Raw genomic sequence first — 21,374 nt, 5'->3', positions numbered from 1 at the left:
CACTTTTGAAGGTCGAATTCGAATGCAGATTACAGGGTTAAAGGCAGGATTCTTGGCAGTGTAGAGGAACAGAGGGACCTTGATGTCCACGTCCATAGGTCCCTCAAAGTTGCCACCCAGGTTGTTAAGAAGGTATATGGTGTGTTGGCTTTCATTAGCAAAGAGATTGAGTTTAAGAGCTGTGAGGTTATGCTGCAGCTCTAGAGTCTTGGTTAAACGACACTTGGAATATTCCTATAAAGGTTGCCTCACGATAGGAAAGATATGGAAGGTTTAGAAAGGGTGTAGAGGAGATTTACCAGGATTCTGCCTGGACTGGAAGGCATGTCTTTTAAAGAAAGGTTGAGGGAGCTAGGGTTTTTCTCATTCGAGTGAAGAAGGATGACAGATGACTTGATAGAGGTGTACAAGATGTTGAGAGGCATTGATAGAGTGGAAAACCAGAGACTTTTTCTCATGGTGGAAATGTTTATCATGAGGGGGCATAATATTAAGGTAATTGGAGGAAGGTTTAGGGAGATGTCAGAGGTAGGTTCTTTACTCAGTGTGGTGGGTATGTGGAATGCACTGCCAGCAGTGGTACTGGAGTCAGATACATTAAAGATATTTAAGTGACTCTTCGTTAGGCACATGGAAGTTAGTACAATGAAGGGTATGTAGGTTAATCTGATCTTTCAGTAGGATAGAAGACCGGCACAACATTGAGGGCCGAAGAGTGTGTACTGTGCTGTACTGTTCTATGTTCTAAGATAGATCCCATAGATTTCTCAGCAACCTCCAGAAGTTAACAACACTGTGGGTCAGCAAATATTTACATGAGATTTCAATCTTCTCGATTAAAGTCCCAGATTTGGAACACCCTCAAAACACACTCCATCCTGGCTTCCTCAACGATTGCTCATATTCATTTTGCTGGGTCTAAGGTCTTTGGGTTCCTGGAAACTGCACTCCAGTACTTACTGACAAGCTCGGGTCCAGCTTTTCACAGGTTGTAAGCTTCGACAACCAGTACCTTGGGTTCGTTTTTATTCTGAGCTCCAATGTCGCCCAGCTGTACCAAGCAAATACTGCTTACAGGTTTTTCAATCAGATCTCTCAGCTGCACTGGGAGTATTAATTGCGCTGAGCTGTCATACTCTTAGCCTCCAGGACGTTCCTAAGGCCCAATCATCAAACATTAGCTACACTTACAAGTTCTCACAACCTCCCTGTACTGCACAGAGCTATCCAATTGCTCTTGGGACGTCTCTCCAAGGCCCAACTACATAGAATCAGTGACATTCTTAGCTGCACGTTTCTGCATGAAGCTTGCTTCTTGCTCTCTCATACAATCACAAGCTGGTTATAACTCAAACTTCTCTCTACTGGTCCCTGAACTGTATTGATTGACCTATTGAAAATCTTACTGCCTACTGCAATGTAGAACCGAATATAGCAAGCAATTGAATGTAGTTAATATTGAGACACCAAGCTCTCTGAATGTTACAACATTCACAGATTACTGGATTACACATTTCAAATGGACAGGACAAAAAAAGGATGTTAACACATCAGATATACATGCTGTCTTGCAGAATAAAATTCAAAAGACAACTTCAAAAGCCAAGCAAAATTAGCTTTCTGCTCAAGTTCAAATACATGTAGCAACTGCCTATATTTTAAATTATTTATTACTATTCTGTCATTACATAAGAAAATTACTTGAGGATTTTCTTTCCAGAATATTAGAAAGCTGTTCGCAGTGAACAGTACCATGCTTTACAAATCAAAAATAAAAATGTATCCAGAAAACTTTGGATTTAAAACATTAGAAATTTTTAAATATATAAGTGCACTACAAAGAATAGAAGCATACAACTGTTCTCAAATATTGGCCACAACAGTTAACATTAACCATTTAGATTAACCAGATGGACTGTGCGAAGATTTTGTTCAGCAGTTTACAGAGATGGTGAGAAGTGTACCTTGGGACAAACAAGAAAAAAAGTGACTGCATGCATCACAGCAGAACTTCAAAGAACAATGACTACTTTTCTTGGGTTTAGTTGTCAGTTTCGATTTTATGTTTCAGGTAGATATCACAATCATGTTAAGACTTTATGACAAGCTTCAAATAAACATAGATAGAAACAATTTTAAATGACTCAATTACACCTGCAAAGCCACTAATACTGGAGCATTTTATTTATTAATGGTGTTGGAATTGGGGAAATAATGTAATTGCTTAAAAGTTGATTTTCAATCAGCCAAGTTATAGTTGACCGAATTTCATCAATTTTTGATCTGGTCCAGATTAGCACTGAGAAGCATTCACTGAGAGGAGGAAGGAAAAACAGCAGGAAGTGAAAAGAAAGCAGATAAATTTTCCAATAAATACTATTCGTTCATTCACAGGGATATTGAATTACTGGCTAAGCCAGCATTTTTCTTCAATGACCCTGGAGAGGGTGGTGTTGAGCTGCCTCAGCTATAGGGAGAGGCTGAATAGGGTGGGGTAATTTTCCCTGAAGCATCAGGAGGCTGAGATTTATAAATTCATGAGGGGCATGTATAGGGTAAAGAGATAAAGTCATTTTCCTGGGTTAGGGGAGGGCATAGGTTTAGGGTGAGAAGGGAAAGACAAAACATTGACCTAAGTGACAACTTTTTCATGCAGAGGGTGATGTGTGTATGGAATGAGCTGCCAGAGGAAGTAGTGGAGGCTGGTATAATTGCAACATTTAAAAGGCATCTGGATGGGTATATGAATAGGAAGGGTTGAGAGAGCTAAGGGCCAAGTTCTGGCAAATCTGGTCGGCATGGATGAGTTGGACTGAAGGGTCTGTTTCCATGTTGTACATCTCTATGACTCTGTAACTGCTGCATTTGTTGGGAGTGCAGGCACATCCACAGCACTATTATGAAGAGAGATCCAGGTTATTGACCGAACAACAATGAAGCATTAGTATTATAGTCCCAAGTCAGGATCGTGTGTGACTTAGAGTGTAACTTGCAGGTAGTGGTGCTCCTAAGCAACTAAGACACTAGCCTGAGGGACTCCGTATTGATGCCCTGGAGTTGAGATGATTGTTCTCCAACAACCACAAACATCTTCCTTCCTTCGATGTTAGACATTAACCACTGCTCCAAAATATACAATACAGTAAACCAGATAAACCAGTCAATGTATACCAAGTTCTGACCCTGTATCTAAATTTACGATGTTTTTAACAGATTTGTTTTTCAAAATCTTTGTTACACGTAAAACAGAATACCATCACTGTTTTCTTTATTAAAATGTTGTGGTAATAGCTCTGTATACCTCCTTTGTGTCCATTCAAAGTTACAGAACAATTTCCATCTTCAACAGACCAGATCTTTAACTGAGCATCCATTCCTCCACTTAGAACCACAATCCCAGAGGGAAAGAACCTACAACAATTCACGTCGTACACGTGGCCAACCAGATCTCTCTAAAAATTAAAATTGACAATGGATTAGATCCAAATCACATACACACATATCTGCACACACTTTGGAACATCAGGTGCGATACTTCTCACAGATCAATACCTGATGCTAGGTAAAGTGGCAACGATTATTATGACACTGAACCCTTCAGTATGGTTGTCATTACTAATTAATTATATTGCCAGTTCACTTTGCATTAGCAACCATAATAAATACTAGGAGAAAGCGAGGACTGCAGATGCTGGAGATCAGAGTTGAAAATGTGGCACTGAAAACGCACGGCAGGTCAGGCAGAATCCGAGGAGCAGGAGAATCGGCGTTTCAAGCATATTCCATAACAAATACACCAAAAGTATAATTAAATTACTTGGACATTACAGGGTCAACTAATACAAAATAATAGCTACAACAGAAGGATTATAAGGTATCAATATCCTATCTCAAGGTTCACATATAACTGTTATAACTGTCATCTTGTTTACAATGTGATTATGACTTAATCATCTCTCCTAGGTATATGTTATTGTCTACATTAATTAATTTGGGTAGGAAATTCTCAAGTTATTTAAAAAACACATCCAACTTGTTACGATGTTTAATATTAAAGAGTGATTCAGAATTCAAACCAGAATGAATAAGATCACAATCTTTCTACAGAAGCTGTTCAAAGACAGACCTCAAACTATAAATTTTTTACTACTTGGCATTTAAGGAAAATTGAAACACTATACTTTTTGTGAACCTACTGTAAATTATCGACAATATTCATATAAAGTAAATAGATACACAAACCCTCAGATCTCCATTATTGGCTTGCCAGATTCGCATTGTCCCATCTGTACTGCAAGATACACCCAGCCCTCCACCACTAGAAATATCCATACTGGTTATCTAGAGAGCAAGGGTAAAAGAGATAAAGGTGTAGCATTTTGGAAAATACAATTTTATTTTGAAATATACATCAGGTTCAACAAAATCAGTGTCTTGTATAAACACCAGAATCTATTTTCCATAACTCAAAACTGTTTTTAATAAAATTTTACAAACAAAAATGTCTATGACTTATGAACAATTAGGACCTACACATGATATTTTCAAACCAGTTTAACTGCAGGGGAATACCTTCCAGCTTCCATTACTTCAACTTATTACTTGACAGCATGCTGTTGCGATGAATTGCTCAAGAGTGGCTAGATATTTCAACATGGGGGACAAAAGGATTTGCTGATATGTGCCTCATAGTGACTTATAAAGGTTTAATGGAAGTGGGAGAGGGGCAGGGGATAAAACTGTGGGAGATTGCAACATCAAAAATCAAGGAAGGTTTCTCGCTCTATCCTGGAACAAAGTTCAAAATCTGGAGGGGGAAATAGAATAATGAGCACATGAAGACCAGATTAGATTACTGTTCACTTAGTATGGCTTAGAATATAGCTTCAAATTAATTTATTGTTCTTCATAACTACACAGTGGCACAGTGGGGCGGTACGGTGGCACAGTGGTGGCGGTACGGTGGCACAGTGATTAGCACTGCTGCCTCACAGCGCCTGAGACCAGGGTTCAATTCTCGCCTCAAGCGACTGACTGTGTGGAGTTTGCACGTTCTCCCCATGTCTGCATGGGTTTCCTCCGGGTGCTCCGGTTTCCTCCCACAGTTCAAAGATGTGCAGGTCAGGTGAATTGGCCATGCTAAATTGCCCGTAGTGTTAGGTAAGGGGTAAATGTAGGGGTATGGGTGGGTTGCGCTTCGACGGGTCGGTGTGGACTTGTTGGGCCGAAGGGCCTGTTTCCACACTGTAATCTAATCTAAATCTAATCTAATTATTTATAATTTTGTTCATTTGTCACAAGTGACAAGAGAGATCCTGCACGAGCTGATGAGATGGCAGCACTCCGCGCCCTTCCTAACATCTGGGCAATCAAGAGGCTGTATCAGGAGCAAATGCATGCAGGAGGGCAAGATAAGAGGGACTCCATGTTTGGTGAGCCATGATTAATGGACAGAAGCCAGTAAACCTAAATTGATTGATTTGACAGCAAACTTGGTACAAGCAACTGCCAGACAATGGAATTTAATCAGAAATTAGTGCACACCCAGGCTGAAATGTGGATTGTATTCACTTAAGTAAGAAGCTGGTGATGCTATAGAACTGGACACCAGCATGAGCTGCTACTTTCATGTAGCAAGAGGACAACATTTCAGGGAACTTGGGAACCAAATGAATTCTAAAAATATGCCTTCACTGAAAAAAATTATTTGTAGTTTTAACTGGATGACATTTAATAAATTACAGATCTAAAATTCTAGCTTTAGTAACAATGTGCAATCATAGATCAAGATCCATTAACCAGGACAGGCTAGGAAATGCCTGGTAAACAATCATTTGTAAAAGAAATTGTCTATGAATTCTTAGATCATGTTCACTTTGAATAGTGGCGTCAGAGTTAGTTTTCAGATCTATGAACAGATAGTTATTTTGATTGCATAGCCAAGTCTACTTTAGGCTACATTTACTATTTTATGCTGTGGAGGAGCCGGTGTTGGACTGTGATGGACAAAGTTAAAAATCACACGACACCAGTTTATAGTCCAACAGATTTATTTGGAAGCACTAGCTTTCGAAGCACTGCTCCTTAATCAGCTACCTGTTGGACTACAACCTGGTGTTGTGAGATTTTTAACTTTTACTATTTTAGCGCTGGGAATTAACTAAAATATTCTCTAAATTATCAGCAGACATCAGTACATAAGAGATAACCTTTGTGATGTAACACCTAATTGAACATAAAAATTAGGATGCTATGCAAACAAGTCAATTTGAAAACTGCAATTTTTCCTCCTACAATGATCGCACTTCTAAAAATGCTTACTTCAGGAAAGATGTCAACATTATTCAGCTTACACAAAACAATTAAAAAAAACAGACTTACACTTTTAGTGTGTATTCTAGAAAAGGATGTATAAGGCATAAGAAACTTTGAGGCTGCATTCCCATCAGGACAGGAGATTAGAATACTCTTCTGCAACGAAAATAAAAATTCTAAAAAACTGAATTTTTCAATGTCTAAATGCTACATTTTCACAGATGGCAATAACAACAAAAATAATATATGGAGGAAGATCTCACCTTTGTAATCTCTGCCACTTCAAACCCTTCTGAAGCTGTTACCACTGGGACCCCATCTTTACCAACTCCTTGACACTTTATACAGCCATATAAAGTAGTTGCTCCTAAATTAGAAATGGACATTATACCATGTTGTTGTTAATTATAATTATAACATTAGTGGGGGATATCAACAACAAGTAAATCACCACCTTTTGAAATCTCTGTTGTTCAGATGAGATGTTAAATGGAGGCCCATCTATCCTCTCAGGTTGACCTGAAGTAGACTTCTTCATGAATTTCAAATAGCAGGGAAGTTCTCCCTTGTTTTCTGGCCAATATTTATCCCATTGCACAGATGACTGTGGTACCTCACTATGGTCATTGCTGAAATGCTTTCTTACAACAGCAATTGCACTTCTATAACACTTACTAAAAAAAGACTTAATTGGCTTTGATGTCTCGACATTGTGAAGTGTGTTACATAAAAATGAAAATATTTCTTTTGTAAAGGTTTTCCTATATTGGAAAGATGACAAATCATGGCACGAATTTGCAGATAACTTCAGGTGTTGTATCATTTGTTGAAATTAGATTACTGTGGATTCAATATCACCACTGGCACTGATTCACACTAAAAGCCAGTCACTGTAAAACTCACTTAGAATGTTAGCTTTATAATGTAAAAGCTCTTCAAAGTGCTTGTGTGCGCTGTTTATGCATCTGTCTCTAAAAAGTCAGCACATATTTCAAAGAAACTGAGCTCTGATTGAACATACTTTTGAAATTAGAAGTCCAAATAATTTATGCCCATAGTAAGTGGATTAACATACTGCATAGTGTGGCAATAGTCCATGCAAATTATGAAGATTACAGACACAATTTATGAACTAAAATGAGTGAACCAATTCCAGCTAAGGTGGTCACAAAGGTGCTGATTATGTTGTAAATGAGGACTGCAATGGTGCAAGTGGTAATAATACAAGATTATCCCAAATTTCCTGCTGAATAGAATAAAATAACAACTTTTTGTCATGTGTATTTTTACAACAAAAAGGTGAATGTTTTATAAGTCGCCATACCATGGCATCATGAATTCATAAGTAAAAATTAAGACAGTCATCTCAGATCAATTTCAGTTCTGGGAAGAGTCCAATAAGATGGAGAACGCTGGAATATCAGGAAGCTGCTGCCAAAGACAATTTCCACACTGACGAGACCTTCACGCCAGGTCAAAACTACCAAAGCTGGAGACTGCCACGCAAGACAAGATTGCCCCTCTGAGTCAAGGTTACCACAACGGGAGACCATCGCTTCAGGCTGGAATATAAGATCTCAATGCCACACACCAGGACGAGATCTCAACGCTGGGACAGGATGATATCAGCACACCGGGTCGCTGGAATACCTGGAGTCTGCCATCAAAGACTTACACATCGATGAGACCTTCATGCTGGGACAAGAATACCAAATCTGGAGACCACTACGGCAAGCTGAGACCACTCCTCTGGGATGAGGTGGACACAAAGGAAGACTGCTGCCCAGGCTGAGGCCAGTACATCGGGCTGGAAGCCTCCTCTATGCTGGGCCCGATCCAGGAGAATACAACTTCAGCCGAAGTTAAAAAAACATAAGATGGTAAATGGAAACATTAAGAAAAAGTAGAGAAAGAAAGAAAAAAGTAAAAAGCAAATGGAGTAGATGAGTTCCAGGCTCCTGGGCAAGCTCCACGTCTATACTGCTGCCATCTTAAAGATTCAAGACATGCTGCAAGTGCAAGCCGACATCAGAGTCAGGAAAGTTTTCAGCTATGATGTACCCATTATTACATAATCATGCAATACAAGAAAGCCACCATTCAAATATGGTACTAGAGTATCATATCCCACTGTGGACTCACACCCTGTTGAAAATAAAACTTCTTAGAGGGAAATTAAAGTGAAACAAGATGCTCTATAGCTGATATTAGACTTTATTTCCTATATTACGACAAAAACCTGAAATTTTTGAACCTGCAAGAGCTGAGTTCAAATAAAATACCTTCAGAAAACAATATTGCTACATTGATGAGTGACATGGTCTATTAGAAACTTCAATATTCAGTTTGACATGTGGCTAGTTGTAATTTCTAGTTAGGATCAGACTCTAAAGTCTGCAGCAAGAGTTCTGAGGGCATGATAAATCTGGGAAAGAACCTTAGAGAAACAAAAACAGAAATTGCTAGTAAAACTCAGTGGGTCTGACAGCATTTTTGGAAGCGAGCAGAGTTAAAAGTTTTGAGTCCAGGGACTCTTCATCAAATCACTGCTCTTGTATAAGATCTCCAGCATCTGCAGTTCTTTGTTTTATTTTAGTGAGGAATCTTATAGATTCTGCTTGGCACAGTTGTCGACAAGCTCTTGTTGACGGCAATGTCGGTGAGAGCGAGTAGATAGCACAGACGACTTGCAGATGTCAGGGGTCGGAGAGAGTGAAGGCAAGTAGGTAAGATATTGCAGGCAATAACAAGAGTGGCAGAGTATGTGCTTTGATGGGAGGTAGCTACAGTAGCAGAGATAAAATTAGTGTGGAGGCACCGGACAGAAGATGGTGGCATTCACTCTGGCAAAGTGGAGAAGATCATTGACCTTCCTTCATTGCAGGCATTCAATCAGATGGCTGCAACTGCTTTATCCCAGGCAGCAACATCTGTCACCTGGCATTTCTGGTCTTCTGGCCTCATCTATTGCCCCTGAGGAAAGAGGAGGTCTGGCTGACACCATCCCATCAAGCAGGACCTCCTGCAAAATGGGGCCCGCTCTACTCCTGTCTGCCAGGTTTAGGCAAATTTCAGCAACTTTTAACCTAACTAGATAAAACAGTGGGTGTCTGGGTGCACAACAGAATTTTAAAGGTGCCACAGGCACAAGGGATGCCACTGAATTCTGGATATCTGCTGCCTAGCAAGTTGCTCTGAGAATCGTAAGATCGAACAGAAATCGCAATTGAGTGGACGAGATAGGTAAGTAACAAGTCGGGTTTGGTAAGGAAGGAAGAGAAAACCCACTAGGTATTGTGGTGAGAATCCCTCTTAAAAAATTCAATGGAACTTGAACTTAGCCAAAGACGGTGAGTTTTTTTTTAATTAATATCACATTCTCTAGAGAGTTAAAAGTTAACATTTTTATCACCTAACTGCTCCAAAGATCTTTAAATGTGAAAATGTTCTGTCTTGGAAATCTCTCAAACTATTCACACTATTTATTCACCAGCCTCTTTTGGGTAAGGTCACAGTAGTTCCAAGAAATAATTTAAGGAGTGTACCAAGAGTACACGCTTCGAACTGGTTGCTAAGAGATTGTGAGAAGCAATTTCCTGAAAAGATGTGTATTAATTCTCAGTGGATTTCTTCCACTTGGATTCTACAGAATAGATTATCTGAGTCCTTGCCTACTACCATTAAAGGAATATAGGAAAAGGAATTAGGTCATTCACTCATTCAAGCCTGCTCTACCATTCAATTACATCACCAGTTGATCTGTATCTCAAATCCATCCACTCACCTTTGTTTCAAATCCCTCAGTTTCCTTACCCAATAAGACGCAAAATAAAACTAAATATCTAGGGTTTTGGAATGAATTGATCCAATCTTCACAGCCTCTCAGGGTTAGTTCTAGGTTTCCATTAATAAACATTGTAATATGGTGTTTCTTGACTACACTCCTGAATGCCTCAGCTCTAATTACAAAAAGTACCCTCTTGTTCTGCATTATACCATCAGAGGAAACGATTTCTTTGTACCTACCATGTTAAATCCTATCACATTAGAAAACACCTCAATTAGATCACCCATCAGCTTTCTAAACTCAGACTACAGGAATGCAAAAATGAATTGGGAAAACTTCCCCTTATGTGTATTATGTTCTTTAAAACCTTGCTTTTTCCAGTCAGAATAGAATGCACATCAGGAGAAATCACGATCACATTGTCAAGCACTCTCGACAGATCAAAGATTGAACAATGCTGGAGAAACATATTGTAAATTCAAACAAAAAGTATGGGGTTATCTAGAGCCAACTTTAAAAATTTCTACAAAAGAAACCAGTCTGGTTCAAAATAAAGATTATAGATGTTGCACCAGGTAAGGTCATACTTCATTAGACAATTATTCTAAACAAGAAACATGCTCTAAATGTTTGGCACACTATTCCTACATTTTTCAGCAATAGTCTCTCCTGCATTCCAAATTCAACCTAAAAGAAACTGTCAGTATGAATATTGCATGTTATACTTTAAATATACGAACCAGGTTGGCTCATTAATTTTTCACTAAGAAAGAATAATTTTACAAAGCAATCACCCTGGCCATTTTTGCATCAGTAAGACTGACAATATAACTTCAGAGTCAGATGGGAATTTAATGTCTATGCTGAAGTACTGTATCAAATGTACTTCTAAATGGCAGATTTTATGATTCGACATCCAAGTGCAGTTGATTTTTTTTAGATTCCCTACAGTGTGGAAACAGGCTCTTCGGCCCAACAAGTCCACATCAACCCACAACTCACCCTGACTAGTGCACCTATCACTACGGACAATTTAGTATGGCCAATTCACCTCACCTGCACTGTAGGAGGAAACCGGAGCACCCGGAGGAAACCCACGCAGACATGGGAAGAATGTGCAAACTCCACACAGGCAGTTGCCCGAGGCAGGAATTGAACCCGGGTCCCTAGGGCTGTGAGGCAGCAGTGCTAACCACTAAGCCACCGTGCCTGAGATATAGTCACTGTATAGGAGATAATATGTGGCACTTTGTTTTTCAATATTTATATAAATGGTCACCATAAAAAATGTTAGGCCCCAAATATTTATTGTATATTTGTCACAATTTTTACTTGATTGTCTTCAAAAAGCAAAAATTCTGGGGAAGGAGATGAGATAAAGTAGTCACTTTATTTTTAAATCTTCAGAACAAGTAACAGAAGCTTTTTTAAAAAGTGGACATTTATGTCTTGAAAGAGAAGTCAATAGCAGGATTTTAGAGATATGACAGATACTGTCCAGAATTGGTTAACGTGGTGGTCTTTTTATTCACAGCATTGTTCATCAAAAGCAGTTAGGGAAAACCTGACTTTGGTGATGTTGAGAAACATTGACCATGGCACTGGAAGTTCTTCCTCAAACTGCTTTGGGAACTTTAGCATTCACATGAATCAGTAATTTCCTGAGTACCATGAGAATTTTAGCATTCACATAAACACAACATTTTCTTTTGCCCTTCAACCACTTATACAGGACAAAAGACTTCACGATCACATATCAGGTTTAGTCACCATTTTCGAGCTGGAGAGCTTCAGTTTCAAGCCAGGCTCAGATACAGTTGGCTGTTCCTCAGATTTTCCACACTTGTGTGGTTGAAAATAAAGATCTTCCAGTTGCACGTTGCTGGGAATGGCACCAGGTGCTTTAGAACATTGCAGGATATTGGGACTGTACAAAGAACCGGTTTGTCAAACTTTTTCACCAAATTAGAGCTTCAATACCTTGCATTTTGAGTCAGCAAACAATTCAACTCGCCCTGTACAAAACTGTGCTGATACCCTCCCTTATGTCTGAGACACAGAATATCTATTCCAGCAATATAATGTAATTGGGTAGATTCTATACTAGATGCATTTAGACCATCATGACCAACAAACAGGAGGACAAAGTGCTGAACATTGAGCTGTTTTCAGGATAAATGTCTGGAATTGAAACATTCCAACAGCCGAGTCCAGCTTTGGTGAAACAAGTATGTGGCATTTATAGTTGACAATAAATTAGCTGTGATGATCACAAATTTACAACTTTGGACACCATCGACAAGGGAGGCCGAAATGAAATGAAGGTTCAAGTACCTTTTGAAGGTAAATCTCAGAAGATGTTGCACATCTGCGACAGAAAGGGAGAAAAGCTACCAGGGAGCAATCTCAAATAATGGTGTTGTTCCTTTGAAAAGCAAAATAATACAGGTATCTAAAGACAAAAGACAACTACTTGAGATCAGCCATGATCATGCTGAATGGCAGAGCAGGCTCAAGGAGCTGAACCGCCTACTCCTGTTCCTTGTTGCAATGCGCCCCAAAGAAAATTCCATTCACACCTACAATGTGGAAACCATTGCAGGTCTGCAATAAGCTTCAGAGCCATGTTTTAATGTGCAAAGAATAACTCTACACTTTCAAGAAATGGTCACAATCATAGCTTTTGTAGGTGTTTTGAAGAAGCTTTGGCAAGCTTTTGCAGGGTATCTTGAAGAAAATATTCATTGAAGACACTTGTTGTGAGAGGATGTTTCGGGGAATGGATGGGATGCCAATCAAACCTCCTCGCAGAGTGCTTTAGGGAACATCGCTGGGACATCCGCACCAATCAAACACACCACCCTGTGGCCCAACATTTCAACTCCCCCTCCCACTCAGCCGAGGACATGGAGGTCCTGGGCCTCCTTCACTGCCACTCCCTCACCACCCGACACCTGGAGGAAGAACGCCTCATCTTCCGCCTCGGAAAACTTCTACCCCAGGGCATCAATGTGGACTTCACCAGTTTCCTCATTTCCCCTTCCCCCACCTCACCCCAGTTCCAGCCTTCCAGCTCAGCACCGTCCCAATCAAATTGCTTTGTACTGTATGTGTTGAGCCTTTTGAACACTGTTGGAGCTACGCTCATGCAAGTGAGTAAAAAAGTATTAAAAGCATACATATAGCATTCCTCTGGTATGGAAGTTTAAAAATGGAGGACTTAACCCTAATAAACTGACTTGAGCCTGTAACTGCAGATGGCATCTTATGAAAGCATTTCAAATTTGGTTCACAATAATATATCACACAAAATACTCTAACTTGGCTACTCATTTAAAATCTCAAAGGTATGGAAAAAATGTTTACAGAAATAAGGCACGGGGAAATGAATCCTGCGCTCAGAGGCGATCTGACTCACTTCATTCTGATTACGTTTATCGATACAGAAACATTACACCCCAGCAGAAAAGCTTATTTCCATAAAATGTGAGTAAATGGCTTATAATGCTAATTCATAGCACTTGTTGAACTCAAATTGATTGACTAAGGTGTGACAGGGAGCAGAGGACAGGGTAGAACTCAATATTGGACCAACAGGCAGTTAAGAGGTCAGGGCCAAGAACTGGTGTTTGCCAAAATAACTAGAAAAAGCTGTCCTGGGAGTTCCATGGATGTACAAGTCAAATACTGAGGTTGAACAAAAATTGATGAGTGAAATGGAGGCAGTCATCAAAAAACATACTTGCCCCCTCCAAAACAATTGGCTTGTCATGATTTAGCCTTTAGTCTATTTTTTTCACTACTGTGTAGTTTCCTGGAAGAAAAGTGTTCCTTCAAAACAAGGCAGGCATTAACGTGAAATTTAGTGCTCTAGATCAGGGAGTAACGAAAAGCGCAATGGACCCCATTCGCAATTGCAGACTAGCCACTCCTGCTGTAAGGAGTGAATATTTGACTGAGTTTTGTGAAGATAGTTTCTTCCCATCACAAGCAAATCTGAAAAGTTGGTTGAGTAAATAGGAAAACATACTTAAGGGGCTTCCAGCTCAAGGCAGCAGAAACAAATTGATTAGAGGTCAGGAGAATAGTTTTTGTGTAGACGTACAATTGTGAAATTCAAAAATGTACCAGAATTTGAAGCAAAATTTAATAACAGGCTGGATAGTTAGACTGAGGGCAAGCAAGAACATATATATTTAAATAATTTGCTTTTTTTGGAGAGAAGCTAAGTAGAGACTTGATAAGAATTTGAAAACTTGTGAGGAGACTGAACAGAGTAGATAGGGAGAAACTGTTCTCTCCCACAAAAGAATCAAGAACGAGAGATCATAGATAAGATAATTTGCAGAGAAGCAAGTGTGGAAAAATATATTCACTTAATAATGATCCTGAATCCACTGCCTTGAATTGTCATGGAAACAGGTGTAATTCAGGCTTTCAAGACATGAGCTGATTACTTAAACTAAAATAATATTCAGAGTTATGGGGTAAAATATGCAGACACCAATGTTGCTTGGTATGGAGCATTGCAGGAATGAAGAGAGGTTGGATAAGCTCAGCTTGTTTTCTTCACACCAGAGAAGGCTTGGAAGGGGGGCTGAGGGAGGGAGAGGGAGAGAGGAAGAAAGGGAGAGAAAGAAAGAAAAAGAAAACATGGACAACATGAAAGAAACCGGGTGTTTCCCTTGGCCAAAGGATCAATAATAAGGGACATACGTTTTGGAAGTGAAAGACAGGAGATGTAGAGGAGATTTAAGGAAAATCTTTTCACCCAGAGGGTGGCTGGGATCTGAAATGCACTATCTGGGAGGGTAGTGGAGGCAGAAAACCACACAGCACTAAACAAATGGTGAAACAAATTATGAAACTTGAAAGGAGTCAGAAAAGACTTACAAGGATGGTGCCAGGGTAGGAGGACTTGAACTATAGGGTGAGGTTGATTCGGCTAGGGCTGTTTTCCCTGGAGCGTTGGAGGTGGAGGGGTGACCTTACAGAGGTTTATAAAATCATGAGGGGCATGGACAGGATAAGTAGACAAAGTCTTTTCCCTGGGCTAGGGGAGTCCAGAACTAGAGGGCATAGGTTTAGGGTGAGAGAGGAAAGATATAAGAGAGACCTAAGGGGGAACCTTTTCACACAGAGGGTGGTATGTGTATGGAATGAGCTGTCAGAGGAAGTGGTGGAGGCTAGTACAATTGCAACATTTAAAAGGCATCTGGATGGGTATATGAATAGGAAGGGTTGTAGGGATATGGGTCGGGTGCTGGCAGGTGGGACTAGATTGGGTTGGGATATCAGGTCGGTATGGACAGGTTGGACCAAAGGGTTTGTTTCTGTGCTGTACATCTCTGACTCTTAGTACTTGGGTGAGCAACTGACCGTCAGAGAACATTCAAGGCTATGGGGGCCTAGTGTGGTAAAGTGGTACTAGTGTAGGTAGTAGCATATTTTTGGCAGCACAGACTCAACCCTTGTACTGTTTGATAATACGACCATGCAGCCTCCTTCTGCACCGCAACAATTCTGTGATCCTGTAATCTCCGAATTCGTCAGACGTGAAGGGGGTAGGGTTACTGCTCTGTGGAGGATAAGGACTCAGAGAGCTGGGCCAAGTGCCTATGTTGTCTTCTCTGCATGTAATTCTACAAACAGCAATATGTGAATTCATACCCTAGCACTGGCAGTGAAAGTCTTCAGGATTGGGGGGAGGGAGGGGGGATGTTTCACAGTTTGGGGAAAAACAGAAATAGAGGTTTTTGTTTTTTTGTAATTTTCTAGCAAGCAAACCTTATTCTCAGAATGGGGACGGTGCAAGGTGGAGGGAATCAGACAGTAAACATAACTGGGCAGTCAGGCCAGCCTTTATTATTAGGATTTTGTTGCTGATGATGACTTTTTAAAAACATATCAAACTCTGCCTCGGGATCCTTACCGGGTCTTTTACAGGAAACCCACGCTTCCCTCTCATTCTCCCTGTGGGATAAAACCGAGACGACATTAATACCCGCACAGGAGTGACGAGGAGCCACAAAAAGAAAATGTTTGTTATAAATTTCTGGCCCCTTCAGGCAGAGTTACCGCAAGGCTCGAGGCCAGTCGCACTGGATGAAGATCCTGCCTCCTGCCATGGCGACGCCACACTGCCGCAAACCGAACGGCCGCCGCCACTGTCGCGAAGAGCCCTCACCCGCCCTTCCGCCCACCTCCCGCTGCACAGACCACGCCCTGGGAGGCTCTCAGCCATCAGGTCGCAGAGTGCTTGGAGCAGCCTGAATTTACATGGTACCTTGATCACTTCCAAACCTTTTCCCTTCATCTCTTTCACAACGTGGTAAACGATTTCGTGATTTTTAAAAAGATATTTCAGTTCATTTAAACTGTTTTTGGAAAAAAAGGCCCACTTATAATTAATTCTTTTTCATATCCTGACAGAAGAATCTACTGTAATTGCTTGCTACCCTACAATTATTCCAACTCATCCAGATTACCTGTCCCATTTATACACCCTCTGGCCTTTATTTTCCATTGTCCTTCCACTCCAGCAATGATTGCAATTGATAAACACAGTACTCAACCTCTTTCCAAAGATAAAAATCACAGAACACCAGATTATAGTCCAACAGGTTCATTTGGAAGCGCTAGCTTTCAGAGCACTGCTCCTTCATCAGGACAACTAGTGCTTCCAAATAAACCTGTTGGACTATAACCTGGTGTGTGATTTTTAACTTTGTCCACCCCAGTCCAATGGCAGCACATCCAAGTCATTTCTTCCCAAACATCTCATTCTTTGCAGCAAGATTCAAAAGACTTCTAATTTACTCTTCGACAACATATTTGGTGACTTTCTCCAACCTCCAGTTTGATGTTGGCACCCATAGTTAAAATCATGACAGACAAATGAAAGAAAGACATCCCCTTCGCTTTTCAGAAGGTTAATTGACTTCTTCAAGAAGAGACTAAATGTGTGGATAAGTGTAGTGCAGTGGATGTAATTTATATGGACTATAGTAAAGCTTTTGACAAGGTCAACCACTATGGAAGATAGGTTAAGAGGGCAAGACCCCAAAAATTCAGGTCGACTTTGCAAATTGGATGCAAAATAGGGTTAGTGGGAGGAAGCAGAGGGTGATGTCAAAGGTTAATAATACAGCAGCCCCTAAGTACTGTATTTATCTCCATTTAAATCAAATTCTTTAGCTCTGTAGTGAAGTTTGATCTTACAACCTTTTACAGTCATAGAGTCATAGAGATGTACAGCATGGAAACAGATCCTTTGGTCCAACCTTTCCATGCCGACCTGATATCCCAAACCAAATCTAGTCCTACCTGCCAGCACTCGACCCATATCCATTCAAACCATTCCTAGTCATATACCCATCCAGATGCCTTTTAAATGTTGCAATTGTACCAGCCTCCACCACTTCCTCTGGCAGCTCATTCCATACACGAATCACCCTCTGTGTGAAAAAGTTGCCCCTTAGGTCTCTTTTATATCTTTCCCCTCTCACCCTAAACCTATGCCCTCTGGTTCTGGACTCCTCCAGCCCAGGGAAAAAACTTTGTCTATTTATCCTATCCATGTCCCTCATTATTTTGTAAACCTCTGTAAGGTCACCTCTCAGCCTCTGACGCTCCAGGGAAAACAGCCCCAGCCTGTTCAGACTCTCCCTTGAGCTCAAATCCTCCAACCCTGGCAATATCCTTGTAAATCTTTTCTGAACCCTTTCAAATTTCACAACATCTTTCCGCTTGTAAGGAGACCAGAATTCCACGCAATATTCCAACAGTGGCCTAACCAATGTCCTGTACACCGCAACATGACCTCCCAACTCCTGTACTCAATACTCTGACCAATAAAAGAAAGCATACCAAACACCTTCTTCACTATCCTATCTATCTGCGACTCCACTTTCAAGAAGCTATGAACCTGCACTCCATGGTCTCTTTGTTCAGCAATACTCCCTAGGACCTTACCATTAAGTGTATAAGTCCTGCTAAGATTTGCTTTCCCAAAATGGAGCACCTCGCATTTATTTGAATTAAACTCCATCTGCCACTTCTCAGCTCATTGGCCCATCTGGTCCAGATCCTGTTGTAATCTGAGGTAACCCTCTTCGCTGTCCACTACACCTCCAATTTTGGTGTCATCTGCAGACTTACTTTTCTTCTTATGCTCGCATCCAAAACATTTATGTAAATGACAAAAAGCAGAGGACCCAGCACCGATCCTTGTGGCACTCCACTGGTCACAGGCCTCCAGTTTGAAAAACAACCCTCCACCACCACCCTCTGTCTTCTACCTATTAGCCAGTTCTGTATCCAAATGGCTAGTTCTCCCTGTATTCCGTGAGATCTAACCTTGCTAACCAGTCTCCCATGGGGAACCTTGTCAAATCCCTTACTGATGTCCATATAGATCACATCTACCACTCTGCCCTCATCAATCCTTTTTGTTACTTCTTCAAAAAACTCAATCAAGTTTGTGAGACACGATTTCCCACGCACAAAGCCATGTTGACTATCCCGAATCAGTCCTTGCCTTTCCAAATACATATACATCCTGTCCCTCAGGATTCCCTCCAACAATTTGCCCACCACCGTTGTCAGGTTCACTGGTCTATAGTTCCCTGGCTTGTCCTTACCACCCTTCTTAAACAGTGGCACCATGTTAGCCAACCTCCAGTCTTCTGGCACCTCACCTGTGACTATCGATGATACAAATATCTCAGCAAGAGGCCCAGCAATCACTTCTCTTGCTTCCCACAGAGTTCTAGGATACACCTCATTGGGTCCTGGGGATTTATCCACTTTTATGCATTTCAAGACATCTAGCACTTCCTCCTCTGTAATATGGACATTTTTCAAAATGTTACCATCTATTTCCCTACATTGTATATCTTCCATTTCCTTTTTCATAGTAAACACTAATGCAAAATACTTGTTTAGTATATTCCCCACCTCCTGCATCTCCACACAAAGTTCACCTTGCTGATCTTTGAGGGACTGTATTCTCTCCCTAGTCCCTTTTGTCCTTAATGTATTTGTAAAAACCCTTTGGATTCTCCTTAATTATATTTGCCAAAGCTGTCTCATGTCCCCTTTTTGCCCTCCTGATTTCCCTCTTAAGTATATCCCTACTGTCTTTATACTCTTCTAAGGATTCACTCAATCTATCCTGTCTATGCCTGACATATGCTTCCTACTTTTTCTGAACCAAACCCCAAATTTCTTTATTCATCCAGCATTCCCTATACCTACCAGCCTTTCCTTTCACCCTGACAGGAATATACTTTCTCTGGATTCTCGTTATCTCATTTCTGAAGGCTTCTCATTTTCCAGCTGTCCCTTTACCTGTGAACATCTGCCTCCAATCAGCTTTTGAAAGTTCTTGCCAAATATTGTCAAAATGAGCCTTTCTCCAATTTAGAACTTCAACTTTCAGATCTGGTCTATCCTTTTCCATCACTACCTTAAAACTAATAAAATTATGGTCACTGGCCCCAAAGTGCTCCCCCACAGACAGCCCAGTCACCTGCCCTGCCTCATTTCACAAGTTTTGCACCTTCTCTAGTAGGTACATCCACATACTGAATCAGAAAATTTTCTTGTACACACTTAACAAATTCCTCTCCATTTAAACCCTTAACACTATGGCAGTCCCAGTCTATGTTTGGTAAGTTAAAATCCCCTGCCATAACCACCCTATTATTCTCACAGATAACTGACATCTCCTTACAAATTTGTTTCTCAATTTCCCCCTGACTATTAGGGGGTCTATAATACAATCCCAATAAGGTTATCATCCCTTTCTTATTTCTAAGTTCCACCCAAATAACTTCCCTGGATGTATTTCTGGGAATATCCTCCCTCAATACAGCTGTAATGCTATCCCTTATCAAAAACGCCACTCCCCCATCTCTTTTGCCTCTGTTTCTATCCTTCCTGCAGCATTTGTATCCTGGAACATTAAGCTGCCAGTCCTGTCCATCCCTGAGCCATGTTTATGTAATTGCTATGATATCCAAGTCCCATGTTCCTAACCGTGTCCTGAGTTAATCTGCCTTCTCTGTTAGGCCCCTTGCATTGAAATAAATGCAGTTTAACTTATCGGTCCTACCTTGTTCTCTGCTTTGTCCCTGCCTGCCCTGACTGTTTGATGTGCTTCTGTTCTCAACTGTACCAGTCTCAGATTGATCTCTTTCCTCACTATCTCCCGTCATTGCATTAGAGCGAGTCTTAATAACGGAAACTTGGCTGTTTGTGCTATATTCCCCTGAGAATCCATCACCACCGACATTTTCCAAAACAGCATATTTGTTTGAAATGGGGATAGCCAAAGATGAGTCCTGCACAAACTGTCTACCTCTCTTACCTTTCCTGGAGTTAACCCATCTATGTGATTGTATCTGCGACTTTTTCCCCTTCCTGTAACTGCCATCCATCACATCCCCTTGAGCTTGTAAATTCCTCATTGCCTCTAACTTCTCTCCAACCAATCCATTCGATCTGATAGGATTCACTATGGCATTTATTGCAGATATAATCGTCAGTAACCTGTAACTCTCCCTAAACACCCACATCCGACAAGAAGAGCATATCACTCTACTAAGGGCCATTTTTGCTCTTTCACAGCCTACAGACCCAGAAAATAGCACTGTCTTATTTCTCTACAAAACACTGCTCCAGGTTAAATTAATACTTATGGCTTATATTTTAAGTTTAATCCAGAGACATATCTCAATAAAACATATAATCAAGAAAGAACCCACTCTGCTCACTGCTGCAGACTTACTGTAAGGCCACACTTAAAATAGTCACTTAATCACTTATCTGTTTCTGTGCTGTGAACTCTTCCAAACATGTGACCTCTCCAAGATTAGATGTGAATTATACTGTTTGTTAATTTCCCCAGACGCACTCCGATGTCCAGCGATGTATGAATTCAAACAGTAAAGGCAGTAACTGTATAGATTCACTGCTGTGTCAGTTAGCAGTGTGGGTTTCTTTCTCTCTCTATCTCTCTCCTGCACTGACCTCACCATGTGCTTTCTTTGTCTGTTCCTCTCCTTTTTAAAAGTGCTGTTGTTTTGACTTTTTCCTCCAAAATTCCAAAACAATGCAACAGCATATAAAACAGTAATTGCTGCTCCTGGAATTCGAGGAAATCACCTCCAACACCCAAAATACCACAAAAAAGGAGCAGCTGTTCCAGCCAGAAATTTTTTCCATCCTCCATCTTGGATTACCCAGAAAGTCTAGAGAATGTTCAACA

The 21,374-nt window shown here is 40.6% G+C and overlaps 1 protein-coding gene across 1 annotated transcript in view; it reads right to left on the bottom strand.

Moving 5' to 3' along the window:
- Positions 1-16,250, bottom strand: part of LOC122550853 (proteasomal ATPase-associated factor 1-like) — a 47,228-nt gene extending 30,978 nt beyond the window's left edge. Inside the window, exons 1-6 of the mRNA XM_043692196.2 lie at positions 16,181-16,250; positions 16,035-16,075; positions 6,579-6,682; positions 6,382-6,471; positions 4,243-4,341; positions 3,302-3,452 (exon numbers count right to left, since the gene is read on the bottom strand). Of these exons, the coding sequence (XP_043548131.2) occupies positions 3,302-3,452; positions 4,243-4,341; positions 6,382-6,471; positions 6,579-6,682; positions 16,035-16,075; positions 16,181-16,230 (535 nt within the window). The 5' untranslated portion in view covers positions 16,231-16,250. The remainder of the gene's footprint in view (positions 1-3,301; positions 3,453-4,242; positions 4,342-6,381; positions 6,472-6,578; positions 6,683-16,034; positions 16,076-16,180) is intronic.
- Positions 16,251-21,374: the final 5,124 nt, after the last annotated feature.

Source organism: Chiloscyllium plagiosum, unplaced genomic scaffold (genome assembly GCF_037043375.1).
Source record: "Chiloscyllium plagiosum isolate Xiang-an unplaced genomic scaffold, Cpla_swu_hap1 HiC_scaffold_6, whole genome shotgun sequence".
Classification (NCBI taxonomy): Eukaryota; Metazoa; Chordata; class Chondrichthyes; order Orectolobiformes; family Hemiscylliidae; genus Chiloscyllium; species Chiloscyllium plagiosum.
This window is presented reverse-complemented; position numbering and strand designations above follow the sequence as displayed.